The sequence below is a fragment of the Conger conger genome, chromosome 19 (genome assembly GCF_963514075.1).
Source record: "Conger conger chromosome 19, fConCon1.1, whole genome shotgun sequence".
Classification (NCBI taxonomy): domain Eukaryota; kingdom Metazoa; phylum Chordata; class Actinopteri; order Anguilliformes; family Congridae; genus Conger; species Conger conger.
In genome coordinates this window covers 15,435,205-15,448,765 of record NC_083778.1, presented here as the reverse complement: position 1 = coordinate 15,448,765, position 13,561 = coordinate 15,435,205, and the positions used below count along the sequence as shown (strand labels likewise).

Below are 13,561 nucleotides of genomic sequence, written 5' to 3'. Positions count from 1 at the left end.
AGCCTGAAGAGATGGGTCTTCAGTCTTCAGGAGGTTAGAGACTCTGCCGTTCTGACATCCACCGGGAGGTCATTCCACCACCGTGGGACCAGGACAGACAGCAGTCGTGAGCGTGAAGTGCAGGTGTGGCGAGCGGGAGGCGCCAGACGGCATGAAGTGGCAGAACGGAGGGGTCTTGTTGGTGTATAGGTCTTGATAAGGGATTGAATATATACAGGGGCTGATCCTTTAATTGCCTGGTATGCGAGCACCAAAGTTTTAAATTGAAATTGGATCAGTTGTAGGGGTCTGCTGGCAGATGCTGGAAGGCCAGCCAGCAGAGAATTGCAATAGTCCAAGCAGGACAGGACCATTGCTTGAACAAGGAGCTGAGTGGAGTAGGTGGTGAGAAAGGGTCGGATTCTCCGGATGTTGTACAGGAAGAACCTGCACGCCCGGGTCACCGTAGCGATGTCCTCGGAGAAGGATAGCCTGTTGTCCATCACCACTCCAAGGTTTCTTGCACTAGGGGATGAGGTCACTGTGGTATCAGAGAAGGGAGAGGTTAAAGCAGGGACGAAGATTACCTCCGTCTTACCTGGGTTGAGCTTTAGATGGTGGCTGCCCATCCAGCTCTGGATGTCTCTCAGGCAGGCGGAGACACGGGTAGAGACCTGTGTGTCTGATGGGGGGAAGGAGAGAAAGAGTTGGGTGTCATCGGCATTACAATGATAGGAGATGCCATGAGCAGAGATAACGGGGCCAAGGGATCTCGTGTAGATGGAGAAGAGGAGGACTGAGCCCTGGGTGACTCCTGTAACAAGGGGGCGAGGGGTTGACACTCCTCCAGCCCAGGACACCTGGGAGGACCGGCCAAAGAGATAAGATTGGATCCACTCTAAGGCTGTGCCACAGATCCCTGTAGATGCCAGGGAGGCTAAGAGGATGGAGTGGTTGACTGTGTCGAACACCGCAGAGAGGTCAAGAAGGATCAGGACAGAGGAGAGAGAGGTTGCTTGTGCAGCCTGAAGGGACTCATTGACAGAGAGGAGTGCAGTCTCCGTCGAGTGGCCAGGTCTGGATTGGTGGGGGTCCAGCAAGTTATTCTGTGAGAGGAAGGAAGAGAGTTGGTTGGAGGCGGCTGGTTCAATGGATTTGGTTAGAAAAGGAAGGAGAAGGAGAGACGGTAGTTTTGAATGTAGGAGGGGTCAAGAGTGGGTTTTAGGAGCGGGGTGATGTAGGCCCTCTTGAATGAAATGATGAGGGAAAGCAGCCAGAGGACAGAGAGGAGTTAACAAGGGAGGTGACAAATGGGAGGATGTCAGGCGTGATTGCCTGAAAGATGTTTGAGGGGATGGGGTCCAGGGCAGAGAAGGGGAGAGAGCAGACTCTGGTGCTGACACACCATACCATTCCAAAATAGGAGGAAGCGTCGCTCTGAGCACGTCTATATAAACTGCTAATTATTAATGCAAACTAGCGATCTAATAATTATATCTAATAATAATAATAATTATCCTAACAATTGCAGCGTCCAAAGTATCTGTCACTTTGGACAGATTGTATCTAACACTGCAACACTTCCGGTTTTCAGGAATATACCGGAAGTGGAAATGACGTATATTATTCGCAACCGGAAATAACGCAAATTTATCGAAACCGGAAGTGACGTATATTTTCGAAAACCCAAAGGGATTTTTTAGTTTTTTGTTTTTGTGGGGTAGTATAGGAAGGCTGAGTTATAGAACAGCAAGAAACATTTAATGATGAGAGAAGCTGGAAGTAAGAAAAAAAAAATAAAAATAAAAAATAAAGAATATGAATATATACGTCACTTCCGGCTTCGGTAATATACGTCACTTCCGGTTTCCGGAAATCACGTAACTAAATAACATTATCTCCTAGATTTCTATGCTGTTCTATAACTCCGCCTTCCTATGCTATCCCTGATTACTTGCTTAGTTTCAACAAAGTGTTCGCACCTGTCTCCACGTCTCCAACTCTATGCAAATGATCTCTTGGCTCTGAACTTGGACTGAATAAATTACGTTTTTCGATTATCCGTTGGTCTGCTTTTGGACCCTCAGTAGTGTACATAACAGTGATGATGTAAGTAAACACGGTTCCGGGTTGTAAACAATGCGAGGTATCACAGTATTTACCCCCATTAAAACCTACTTTCTGTTGGAAACATTTTAATTTATATTGTTTTTAAGTTTAAAGGGTTTTTCTGCACTTACCTGACATCTCAAAAAGCTATGGTTCACCCATTTTAGGGTATTTGGAAAAGACTTGAGGGTACACCAAACCAGAATAAATGTCACAGCAAATCCAAGGTGCAATTGACACACTGATTCAGTAGTGGGCAGTGCAGTCATTTCTCTATTTTTTCTGTTTTGCATTTCTACATAATATCTGAGAGGCTCGTTCACAGAGTATGTTGCATATGCAGTATCCCAATCAAGAAGGGGGGTGTAAGTATGTGTCTTCTGGCAGCATGCAAGACTATTTCTTTTGGTGTTCTGGGAGAAGTATGTGAGCCCTGTCTTTTTTCGGACACATTCAGAAATGTTTCCTTGCTCTTTTGGGCCCAAAAGCCTCTTTGTAAAATGTCCCCATGAAGACCATTCACTGCAACACAGTTATCTGATATTTTTATGCACCAGAGCCCGAAGTCCCACGTGCTTTTACAACAGAGATGGAAGTCGATGTCTCGGAGGTAAATAAGTAAATAGGGGGTAGCTTCCCTTTGTTGGGAATTGAGGTTGTGTCGTAAGGGTTGCCCAGTGTCACCAGTTAAAGCACAACATGGGCGACATGGCTCGGGCAGTAAGAGCAGTCGTCTGGCAGTAGGAGGGTTGCCGGTTCGATCCCCCGCCTGGGCTGTGTCGAAGTGTCCCTGAGCAAGACACCTAACCCCCAAATGCTCCTGACGAGCTGGTCGGGGCCTTGCATGGCAGCCAATCGCTGTCGGTGTGTGAGTGTGTGTATGAATGGGTGAATGGAGAAGCATCAATTGTACAGCGCTTTGGATAAAGGCGCTATATAAATGCCTGCCATTTACCATTTACCAAGTCTCTGGGGCTGTGGTGTGTTTGGGAGAAAAAGGGGCAACTGAGGCAGGGTGGCAGGCAGTTAATCCCCCCCTCACCCAACACACACACACAAACACACACACACACACACACACACACACACACACACACACACTGCCGTTTGCATTTTAGAGGTCACTGGATGCTGTAGAACCAGAACTAACAATTCTTTCTCCTGCATACAACCAGCTTGCTATATTGAGCAGCAAGGCCCCAATGCCGTAAACGTTAGCCTTCTGCTTGAGAGCTTCTGAAGGACGGTGTAAGGGCCCCTCCCCCAGTGCATTACCTGAACTAATCTGTACGGGCAAGAAAAGATGGCGTCAGACAGGAAGTGGCAGGAAACTGTCGTGGCCTCGTATTACTCAGCGCATGCTCTGACTCGCCCCGCTCCGGAGGTGATTTAAGAGTTCGTCACCGAGCCGGTGAGGGTTCGACGCGCCGCACAGCTCCCGCGACCTCTGTTTTCCGTTTTGTGAAAGGCGGCCGCTTTGCTCGTTGGTTGTTTAACACGATTTGCGCACGTGCTTGTAATCAATGCGCGTGTACGAGGGTTCACACGCACACGCGCACGACGCACGCTCCCGACCCACACGCGACAAATGACGCGCACACGTGTGACAGACAAAAACACACACACTCATCAAACTCGCATACACACACAACACACACACACACTCACAAGACAAACGCGTAACACACAATCACAACCACAAAGACACACAACACACGTGCAACATGTACACACACACAAGACAAACGCATAACACACAATCACTACCACAAAGACACACAACACACGTACAACATGTACACACACACACACAAGACAAACGCATAACACACAACACACAACACATGAACACACACACACACACAGACATAGACACATGCGTAACACACACATCCACAAACTTGCACAAGTTTTCCACTCCGAGCTGTGAGGTCTATCCACATTTTGTTCCACTTGGCAGCAGGCAGTGATGGCACACAGCAGAGCCTCTCATGCAGGGTGGGCCTGCAGCCGGACGGAGGCCCGGCTGAGGTGGAGCTGCTCCCGCAGGCACCCAGAATCCCTCCCTCTGCAGAACCGCCTCGCAGGTGCTGATTGTGAAGCTCCACTGGATCTCTTTCCCGACCTCAGGTGTTCTGGTCCCCCCCGCCTTGAAAGGAGAATGAGGGGAGTACCCGATGATGGCTAGCTGGAGGGAATGTTTTACCCTCTCTCTAACGACAGCTAGCTGGAGGGAATGTTTTACCCTCTAATGACAGCTAGCTGGAGGGAATGTTTTACCCTCTCTCTAACGACAGCTAGCTGGAGGGAATGTTTTACCCTCTAACGACAGCTAGCTGGAGGGAATGTTTTACCCTCTAACGACAGCTAGCTGGAGGGAATGTTTTACCCTCTCTCTAACGACAGCTAGCTGGAGGGAATGTTTTACCCTCTCTCTAACGACAGCTAGCTGGAGGGAATGTTTTACCCTCTCTCTAACGACAGCTAGCTGGAGGGAATGTTTTACCCTCTCTCTAACGACAGCTAGCTGGAGGGAATGTTTTAACCTCTCTCTAACGACAGCTAGCTGGAGGGAATGTTTTACCCTCTCTCTAATGACAGCTAGCTGGAGGGAATGTTTTACCCTCTCTCTAACGACAGCTAGCTGGAGGGAATGTTTTACCCTCCCTGTAATAACAGCTAGCTGCAGGGAATGTTTTACCCTCCCTGTAATAACAGCTAGCTGCAGGGAATGTTTTACCCTCCCTGTAATAACAGCTAGCTGCAGGGAATGTTTTAGCCTCCCTGTAATAACAGCTAGCTGCAGGGAATGTTTTACCCTCCCTGTAATAACAGCTAGCTGGAGGGAATGTTTTACCTTCTTTGTAGCGACAGTTAGCTGGAGGGAATATTCTAACCCCACTACAACGAAGGCTAACTACAGGGAATAGCTCTGTAACGACTATAAGTTTGACTACAATGTTTTAACGACTCTGCAACGATAGGTAGCTGGAGGGAATGCTGTACGGTCAGCTGGAGGCGCAGGTTTTCCATCGTTGGCCAACAGGTCCCCCGGGTATTCCACACTAAAGAACGCTTCCTCAGGCCCTGCCGAGCAGCCCTCGGGTCCTCAGCAGGAGAGAGGGAGACTCTGGGGGAGGAATGTTCTGTTTTCTGCATACAGTGCGATCGTGCCGGGGCCCCACTTCAGAAAGATGCACGTGGAATACGTTCGAAAGCAAAGACGGGAGGGATAACATTTTTCATAAAACCATGGAAACTTCCACCACATAAAGGTCGTTAAACCGGCCAGGTGGGGGGGAGCAGATGGTGAAACAACCACAGGTATTTGGTGCAACTCCATAAACTTTTGTTCCTGTTTTTTTGTTTTTCGTTTGCGCGTTTTGATGCGAGCGGGGTTACGAGCGGCCATTTTGATGCGCGTATTACACGCCAATCGCTCGGCTCGGTTCACTCTTGGCACTCGCTTTTCCGGGACCCTTTTTGGGGGGGGGGGGATCATGCTACGCTCGCTAATGTAGATTTACCATGGAAACAGTTCCCCTTCCCCTGTGGCCGGTCCCCTGAAATCGCCAGAAAGGGTCAAGCTGCGCTAACTGTTTTAACAGCTGTGTCTTTACTGCGCTCCAAATGCTTCCACTGCTGCTGGGGACCTCCTTGGGGGTTCACCGCGTAACCGTGTTCTCTGCGGTTTCATTAGCTTGTGACCGCCCTCGCGCATAATGCTGAAAAGTGCTGCAAACGGCCCTGGGCAAAGAACAGGTAAAGAGGTGGTCTTTTTTTTTTTTTTTTTTTTTTTGGGGGTTTGTTTTGCAATTAAAGATATTTTAGATATTTTGTGAAGTGGGTATCAGACAGCCTGTACAGTGTGTATATGTTTCATCTTTTTCTTTGGTTTTGCACTATATAAACTGAATATTTGTATTAATTATTATGAACACTTTAAATGTAATCTGTCCATTCATTTTGTGATGTCTGGGCTAATACAAAAAGCATACACTCAATAATATCAAATAAGCCCAGAATGTGAGCCATCCTTTTAAACCCTTCAGTGGAGTGGCTTACCACAGTCATTTTGGTCTGCTTACAGTAACATTATAACTGTTCTGAATATATGCATCAGCGAAAAACTGTAGTGTGTGCTAGGCCACAAATCCCAGCTTGTCACCAATGTATTCAGCAACGAGAAAGGTGAGAAAGTAAAAACTCCTTCACTGAAGGACACAGTAAACATGACACTGTTTTGGTAAATAACTGATTACCTTTAAGCACAACAGCCTTTTGAAGTAAATGTTTAAACCAATGTTAAACAATAAATCTCTCAAAGATCAGACAGCACCAGCACTGATTTTGTTATTGACCTTCAGGCCAGTGATGCGGTTATTGCTTTGAAGAATCAGTAATTAATTTGACCAGATTCGATATTGCCCTAAAGCAACATACCAAGTGACCCGAAAGCCATTTGTTGTTGAGGCACGTGCCACGCTTGCTCCATCTGACACTGAATAGAGCTCGAAGAGTCAAAGTGATGTGCATTCTTTGTTTGCCCTAATGCCCTCAATAGTGTGGACAATTTGAAAAACTAATAGCGGCAATAAATTGACTTATTTCTTCTTTAAAATATGTGATAATGCCCCGGCAGATTGTGAACTTTCTCAGTAAATCATTGTTTAGATTAACATGTTAAAATACAGATGTGGAACCGCCTATGGGATTGTAAAACAGACAACTACATCATTGTTTTGGATTCAAATACTTTTGTACGCTTTACTGAGCTTGTCCGGAGTATTGGAATTTGGAACCAACGAAATGCTCTCACAAAGTGCAAGCCCCACCTTCTAGTCCTCTTGGTTGGCTCGATTGCACCAGGCAAGATCAATAGAGCACAGAGTCCAAAACGATGTCAAACAGGTGTGTTGCAGGAACCTGAGGATTGCCGAAAAGGCTGTTTGGCGACTACCTGAAAGCCGCAGTCGATGTCATTTCAATAATCGCGGGAAGCGGGGTATCGCAGCCGTGAAGAATGCGGCAGGACCCCGGGCGCTTTATGGGCTGTTCCGGCGGGTGCGTGGCTTGTTTGTTTGGGGTCTCGGACCGCGTTTGGAATGCCGCCCGCTCACCGGCCGCTGCCCCACACCGGCACAGGGGCTCGTATGTTACCTTGACGACAGGTCTCTGTTGTCCAACGTGTCGCGCTTGAGCCAGAGCCCAGGAACATGCAGAAAACCGTAAGGTTGCAGGTTTGATTCCCAGCTAGGACTCGAGCTGGCGTGCCCTCGAGCGAAGCACCAGACCTGAATCACTTCAGTCAACATCCAGCCCTATAAAATGGATACTATATTAGAAATGCAAAAAGTGTGCAAGTCGCTCTAGATGGTGTCTGCTAAAGGCCTGTAATAAAAAGTAAAACATTTGTATGGGACTTCTCATTGTGCTCCTTTGAGGAAAGGTAAAAGGTAAAAATGCGAAATAACATCTTTGATCTGACTGGAAATGCGCTTCGGCAAATCAAACCGTAACCAAAACCAACACGCCGAACTGTTTCTGTCAACGACGGCAAGCCTTTATTTGTGAGTCCTGACTCCGGCGACTGAGTTTAATGGAATCCAGGCCTGACGTGTCTGTTCCAGCCCTGTGAGCACGGCTACAGCCCGCCGCTTTCAGACCTTCAGCCGAATTATTTACTGTAAAGTGCCTCTGCCTGGCTACACCCCTCGCTCTCCACCCCGCTGTTTTTCCTGGCTGGGTAACACCTGGGCATTCTGGGTAAACACTGCTGCTGCTGCTGCTGCTGCTGCTGCTATTCTGAGCATAATGGCTGGCCGGCGGCCATTTTGAGCACTAGCAAAGGGGGGGAAGCAGACTCAGCAAATACCCTCCGTCCACACTTTGACGGGACCTCCCTGGTTTCGGTCGACATGTCCAAATTCCTGGGGCCTTGCTTCTCCGAGCCGTGCGCCGGGCTCCAGAGTTTGAGGCCTGAAGGCTGCCTGTGGCCTGGAGACGGGCTCCCACGGCTGGGGGAAGAGATCCTCATTCAGGGCCGCCAGAGCTTAAAGCACCGCAGTGACGGGGTGTGATTTCAGCTTATTCAGTGTGTGATTTCAGCTCATTCAGTGTGATTTCAGCTCATTCAGTGTGATTTCAGCTCATTCAGTGTGTGATTTCAGCTCAGTCTGTGTGATTTCAGCTCATTCAGTGTGATTTCAGCTCATTCAGTGTGCGATTTCAGCTCATTCAGTGTGATTTCAGCTCATTCAGTGTGATTTCAGCTCATTTGGTGTGATTTCAGCTCAGTCTGTGTGATTTCAGTTAATTCAGTGTGTGATTTCAGTTCATTCATTTAACATTTACATTTACATTTTTGTCATTTAGCAGACGTGTTCAGTGTGATTTCAGATCAGTCTGTGTGATTTCAGTTAATTCAGTGTGATTTCAGCTCGTTCAGTGTGATTTTAGCTGATTCTGTGTGATTTCAGTTAATTCAGTTTGCGCTTTCAGCTCATTCAGTGTGTGATTTCAGTTAATTCAGTTTGCGATTTCAGCTCATTCAGTGTGATTTCAGTTCATTCAGTGTGATTTCAGCTCATTCAGTGTGATTTTGTTTGTTTTTACATTATTTGGCATTTGGCAGACGCTCTTATCCAGAGCGACGTACAGTTGATTAGACTAAGCAGGAGACAATCCTCCTCTGGAGCAATGCAGAGTTAAGGGCCTTGCTCAAGGGCCCAACGGCTGTGCGGATCTTATTGTGGCTATATCAGGATTAGAACCACTGACCTTGCGTGTCCCAGTCATTTACCTTAACCACTACGCTACAGGCCGCCCTAAGGTACGCAGCCGTTTGATGCAGCCGTTTGCATTAGTGCATAAGTCCAGAGTGCAGCAAGCAAGCCCATTTACAGCGTGGTCTGGCGCACTGCTTGCTTCACAGCGGAGTGTTCAAAAGTGCACTTAGTAAAAGTGCACTTAATTACAGCTACTAAAGGACCAGTTAGAGTTGGCTCACCACTCTCCTGAGAGTACAGACTACAGCTGTGGTCCTGGGCAGATACTGGGTGCACTGGTTTCAGTTTTCACCTTAAAATTAGCACCCAGTTGAGACCCAGGTAACCAGCTGAGGTGAGTTAACTGTGATAAACGGCTCTAAGTGAATAAGTGCAGAGTATGAAAACCAGCGGACCCTGTGGCTCTCCGGGACCAGTGTTGGGAGACTGGACGACAGGCTGGCTCTGGGCACCTCCAGCACCATACACCTGTGAGGCAGATGCTTTTATTCAGAGGATATTTACTTGAGAAAATTCAAGTGAAGTATCTAGACAAAAGGGAACAATGGCCAACCAGGGAACGGGGCGATTAGGATGAGAGATGGACGGAAGATTTGTTTGGCCCGTTACGATTTCTGTGTGGGTTCCGGCGCGCTTCCAACGTTGTGTTTTATTTGGAAAAGTCAACAAAGAGAAGGGAAGTGCATTCCATTTTCTCTATCTAGAAGGTTCTGCCCCCCCCCCCCATCTCTCATCTTTCATTATTTCTATTTTTTAAATTTATTTATTTAATGTTTATATGAGGAGGGACAATGCCAAGAGACGTAGCATCATTACTGCCAGTTTACACCAGTTTCATGTAGGTGATGTTCTGCGTTACAGAGATTATCGCTATTGCTATAACTCCCGTCCCTAGTTTGGCTTTTTTTATCAACCAGTTTATACATTTATTTAAATCCAGTACCAGGTCTGTGCCGGGCATCACACTGTTGATGGTGAGCTGAATCGACTGGGCAGCTCTGTACCAGCAGGCCTGCGGCTGTTTTCAATGATTTCGCCCTCGTCCCATTTTCTCAGAGCAATCTCTCTCTGACCAATTACCCTACATATGTGAGGAAAAGTAGGTTAAACTTCACCCCCGTATTTTGCTATTAGTCGCTGGCAAAATATGACACGAAAATACATTTGTATCAAAGTGTGGTTCTACTTTAATCTTACCAGACAACACGAACACGACAGGTGCTAAAGAGGAACAAAATCATAATTTGAGATGCTTTAAATGCGTGTGCTTTATACGAGAACTCCCAGTGTGGTTTGCCAAACTACAGAGAATGCTAGCTGAAAAAACAAGGCCAGCGATGCCTGTCAGGAGTTTGATTCCACAGTGACTCTCCAGGGACTCCAGGGACTCCAGGGCCACGCAAATCCCTTCCCGTTTAGGCATCCTGTGCTCTGGCGCCCATGGTCCCATGGTCAAACATGGCAGCCTTTGAGCAGTTACATTACATTACATTACATTAATGGCATTTGGTAGATGCCCTTATCCAGAGCGACATACAGTTGATTAGACTAAGCAGGAGACTGCCCTCCCCTGGAGCAATGTAGGGTTAAGGGCCTTTGCTCAAGGGCCCAACGGCTGTGCAGATTGTGGCTACACCGGGGATCAAACCACCGACCTTGCAGGTCCCAGTCATGTACCTTATCCACTACACTACAGGCCGCCAGTAGTTCCCATCGGGATCCAGGGAACCAAGAGAGGTCCGATCAGGGGAGTACTGGAATTTTTGTGGGCCCCTTGAATCATCATGGGCATTTCACCCCAGTCACGACAGTAGTGCTGGTTCCGAGTGACTTTCACGCACGCCTCGTTAACTTTTCTAGCCAGAACGCGGCCGAATCTTATGAAGCATACATTGACCAAGATACTTGATTTTTTTATTTTTTTTATTGATGTGTGTTCGAGTCCCACCATGTAACTGCACCATTTTATTAAACTTTATTTTGTACATTTACCTTCTGTCAAGCAGTGTGCGTTTCATTTTCAACTGTTCTTAACTGACATTTTTGGCTGTCAGAGTGAATTGAATGGTTTTCTAGCAATGTCCTCCTCATTATTATTATTATTATTATTATTATTATTATTATTATTATTTAATTGACACTCAATGTGAAATGTGATCAAGCGACAAATGGCAAACATGAACCATATGTATTGTTTTCTGTATATTGTTTGTAATTGATAGAAAGATCACAAAGATCCTATTTATTTATTTATTTATTTATTTATTTTGCGTAATTAAAATTTCTGTATTGCTTTGAAATCGCAATTAAATCCCTGTGTATACTTGACAAAGGGTAACAATTTACGGGTGCTAATAAGTTGGCTAAACGGAACACAAGGGTTTAAAAGAAACCGACTCAAACGAATAATACCATAAGTCGCTTAAAAATGTATATATAATTATACGGCCAATATTAGCAACTTTAAATGTGTATTACATGTTGCGCCTTGTTTGGGTTAAAGTTTGGTCAGCCTTTCTGTTTTAGTTCGCTTAGCATGCGCAAGAATCCTTATGAATGCCTGCATGGAAGCAGCAATCCAGCGAAAACATCGACGGTGGATTTTTCACTTTTAAAAAGTTTACTTAGTTCCCTGATCTATTTGGACTACGTTTCCCGAATCCCACTCGCACGTCCCCCCCTCCACCCCCCTTAACCATTGTTTTTGAGTCATGTGCCTCAGTTGCAAAATCCATTGGGCGAGCTCGCTATGGGGAGTCTGGCATGTAATCGCGGCTGCGAGAGCGAAGTGAGGTACAGGCAGAAAAAGTTTTCTGGAGGTATGGAGAAGTGTGGTCTGTGCTTTCACTGTTTTACCATTTCAACTGAAAGAAGAAGGGCTGCTTCGGAATAACAAAACACACCGTCGCTAAATGTGAATGCGTTATTCTTCTCTATGGAATTTCGACACCCGTGTGTTTAGGAAAATATTTTCTTTTTTAGTTTTTAGGCGTAGGCTACTTTAGCGAGCGTCAAAAATGTCGGCTGCGAAGCAGCTACTACTCGACGCTGCGAAGTTGCCCATCGTTTTTCTGCTGTTTTCCGGACTGGAATTTACTCTTGGAGTGGGCGAAAGGGCCTGCCCGTCTCCGTGTCGGTGTGTTGGGGACCAAGTGGACTGTAGCCGGCTGAAATTGGGGAAGATCCCAGACAATCTCCCTCCGTGGACCGTACAGCTGTAAGTGAATAGCTTTTGTTTGGTACTCGCTTATGAGAGAGAGAGAATGTGATTTTACTAACCTGCATGCGTACCCCTATGCCTGCACGGGCTCTGCACCGTGAGGACAAAACAATACTTTTGCGTTTAATATGAACACGTGCAAGTTGCACTTACATCGTGGTTTATGTATTTTTTTCGCCCCCATGTCTCACTCATAGTGCCATGCCACCTTCGGAACTGTGCTTTGGAGAAAATATTTGTAAAGTTCTGGCCTATTTATTTATTTAGCCTACTTTATTTTATTGTATTTATTTATTTATCAGTTTAAGAGAGAATGAAAAATGTTCCTCTGCCATTTTATACCCATAGGTCGTGTAGGCGACTAGCAAATCATGTTTCTGGAGGTGTAAAGGCCATGTTGCTCATTATGGAACAACCAATTGATGTTCCATTATAATGATCTGAACTTATTGAGTTTCATACTGATTTTTTTTCAAACCTGTATGCCACTTGAAATAGCATGGTTCTGCATAATTCACGTAGCTTAGGCATTAAAGCCATTAAGTTTGATGGTTAAAACAGGACGTTGGAAGTTTTAACAAAGTACCCCACTAATGACGGGTAGCATAACGCTTTGTGATATTTCACAACTTTAGCCTCAAACGCATAGCCTGTGTTGTTATTTGGATTGTACCATAGCCTATGCCTCAACTCGCGTTTGAAATAATGTTCCAATATGCATATTCAGTGAAAGTGTCATTGAGTGTAGCAAAGGCTATTTGCATCTTGCGAGTTTGCCATTTGTCACCTTTCGGGGGGGGGGGGGGGGGGGGGGAACACAGACAGGGCTTCAATCCAATGAAGCAAACCGCTCGGATTCCGCTCGGGGGTCATGCTGAGACGTAAATGCCCTGCTGGAAAACAAATGGGGACAGAAATCTCCAGTGGCGTTGGCCGACCTGTGGGGTGCCAGACGCGGTTTGTGTGCTCTGATAGCCGTTTAAGAATAGTGATTGTTGTAGATAACGCCTTAATCCAGTTGGGTTACTCCTCATTGGCCCGGCTGTTTGAGAAAAGAGTAAGGATGAATATATTTCTCAACGGCAGTTAATTTGTGAAATATCTTTGTCGTCTAATCAATCTTTGGAGCCTGTTGTTGTTCTACGTCTACTCCATTCGTTTACAAAAGAACGTCAAATTGGTAAAAAAAATGTGGGCCTTTCTCCTCCGGCGTTGTCGGCCTATTCATAAATGAAGCAATGTAATGTCGAAATATACTTGTAAACTAAAATGACTTCAGATTATTATTAATAACTGCATTTATTTGCATACGTTTATTTCAGCGGCGCTCAGTCACTTCGGTAAATACTCCTGATAATAGTCTTCGTCAGTGACAAGGCGAACAATGCTGTGTGGTGACCTGAAAGTAAATCGCTTCATTCACAGCAAAATCCTGGGTCAGCAGCAATTGTGTAATTTCTAATTG

General features: G+C 46.0%; 1 protein-coding gene across 1 annotated transcript in view; it reads left to right on the top strand.

The window, feature by feature from the left end:
- Window positions 1-11,611: 11,611 nt before the first annotated feature.
- lrig3 (leucine-rich repeats and immunoglobulin-like domains 3) overlaps window positions 11,612-13,561 on the top strand; it is a 26,441-nt gene continuing 24,491 nt past the window's right edge. The window contains 2 exon segments of the mRNA XM_061229257.1: window positions 11,612-11,695; window positions 11,859-12,093. Coding sequence (XP_061085241.1) covers window positions 11,894-12,093 — 200 coding nt within the window. The 5' untranslated portion in view covers window positions 11,612-11,695; window positions 11,859-11,893.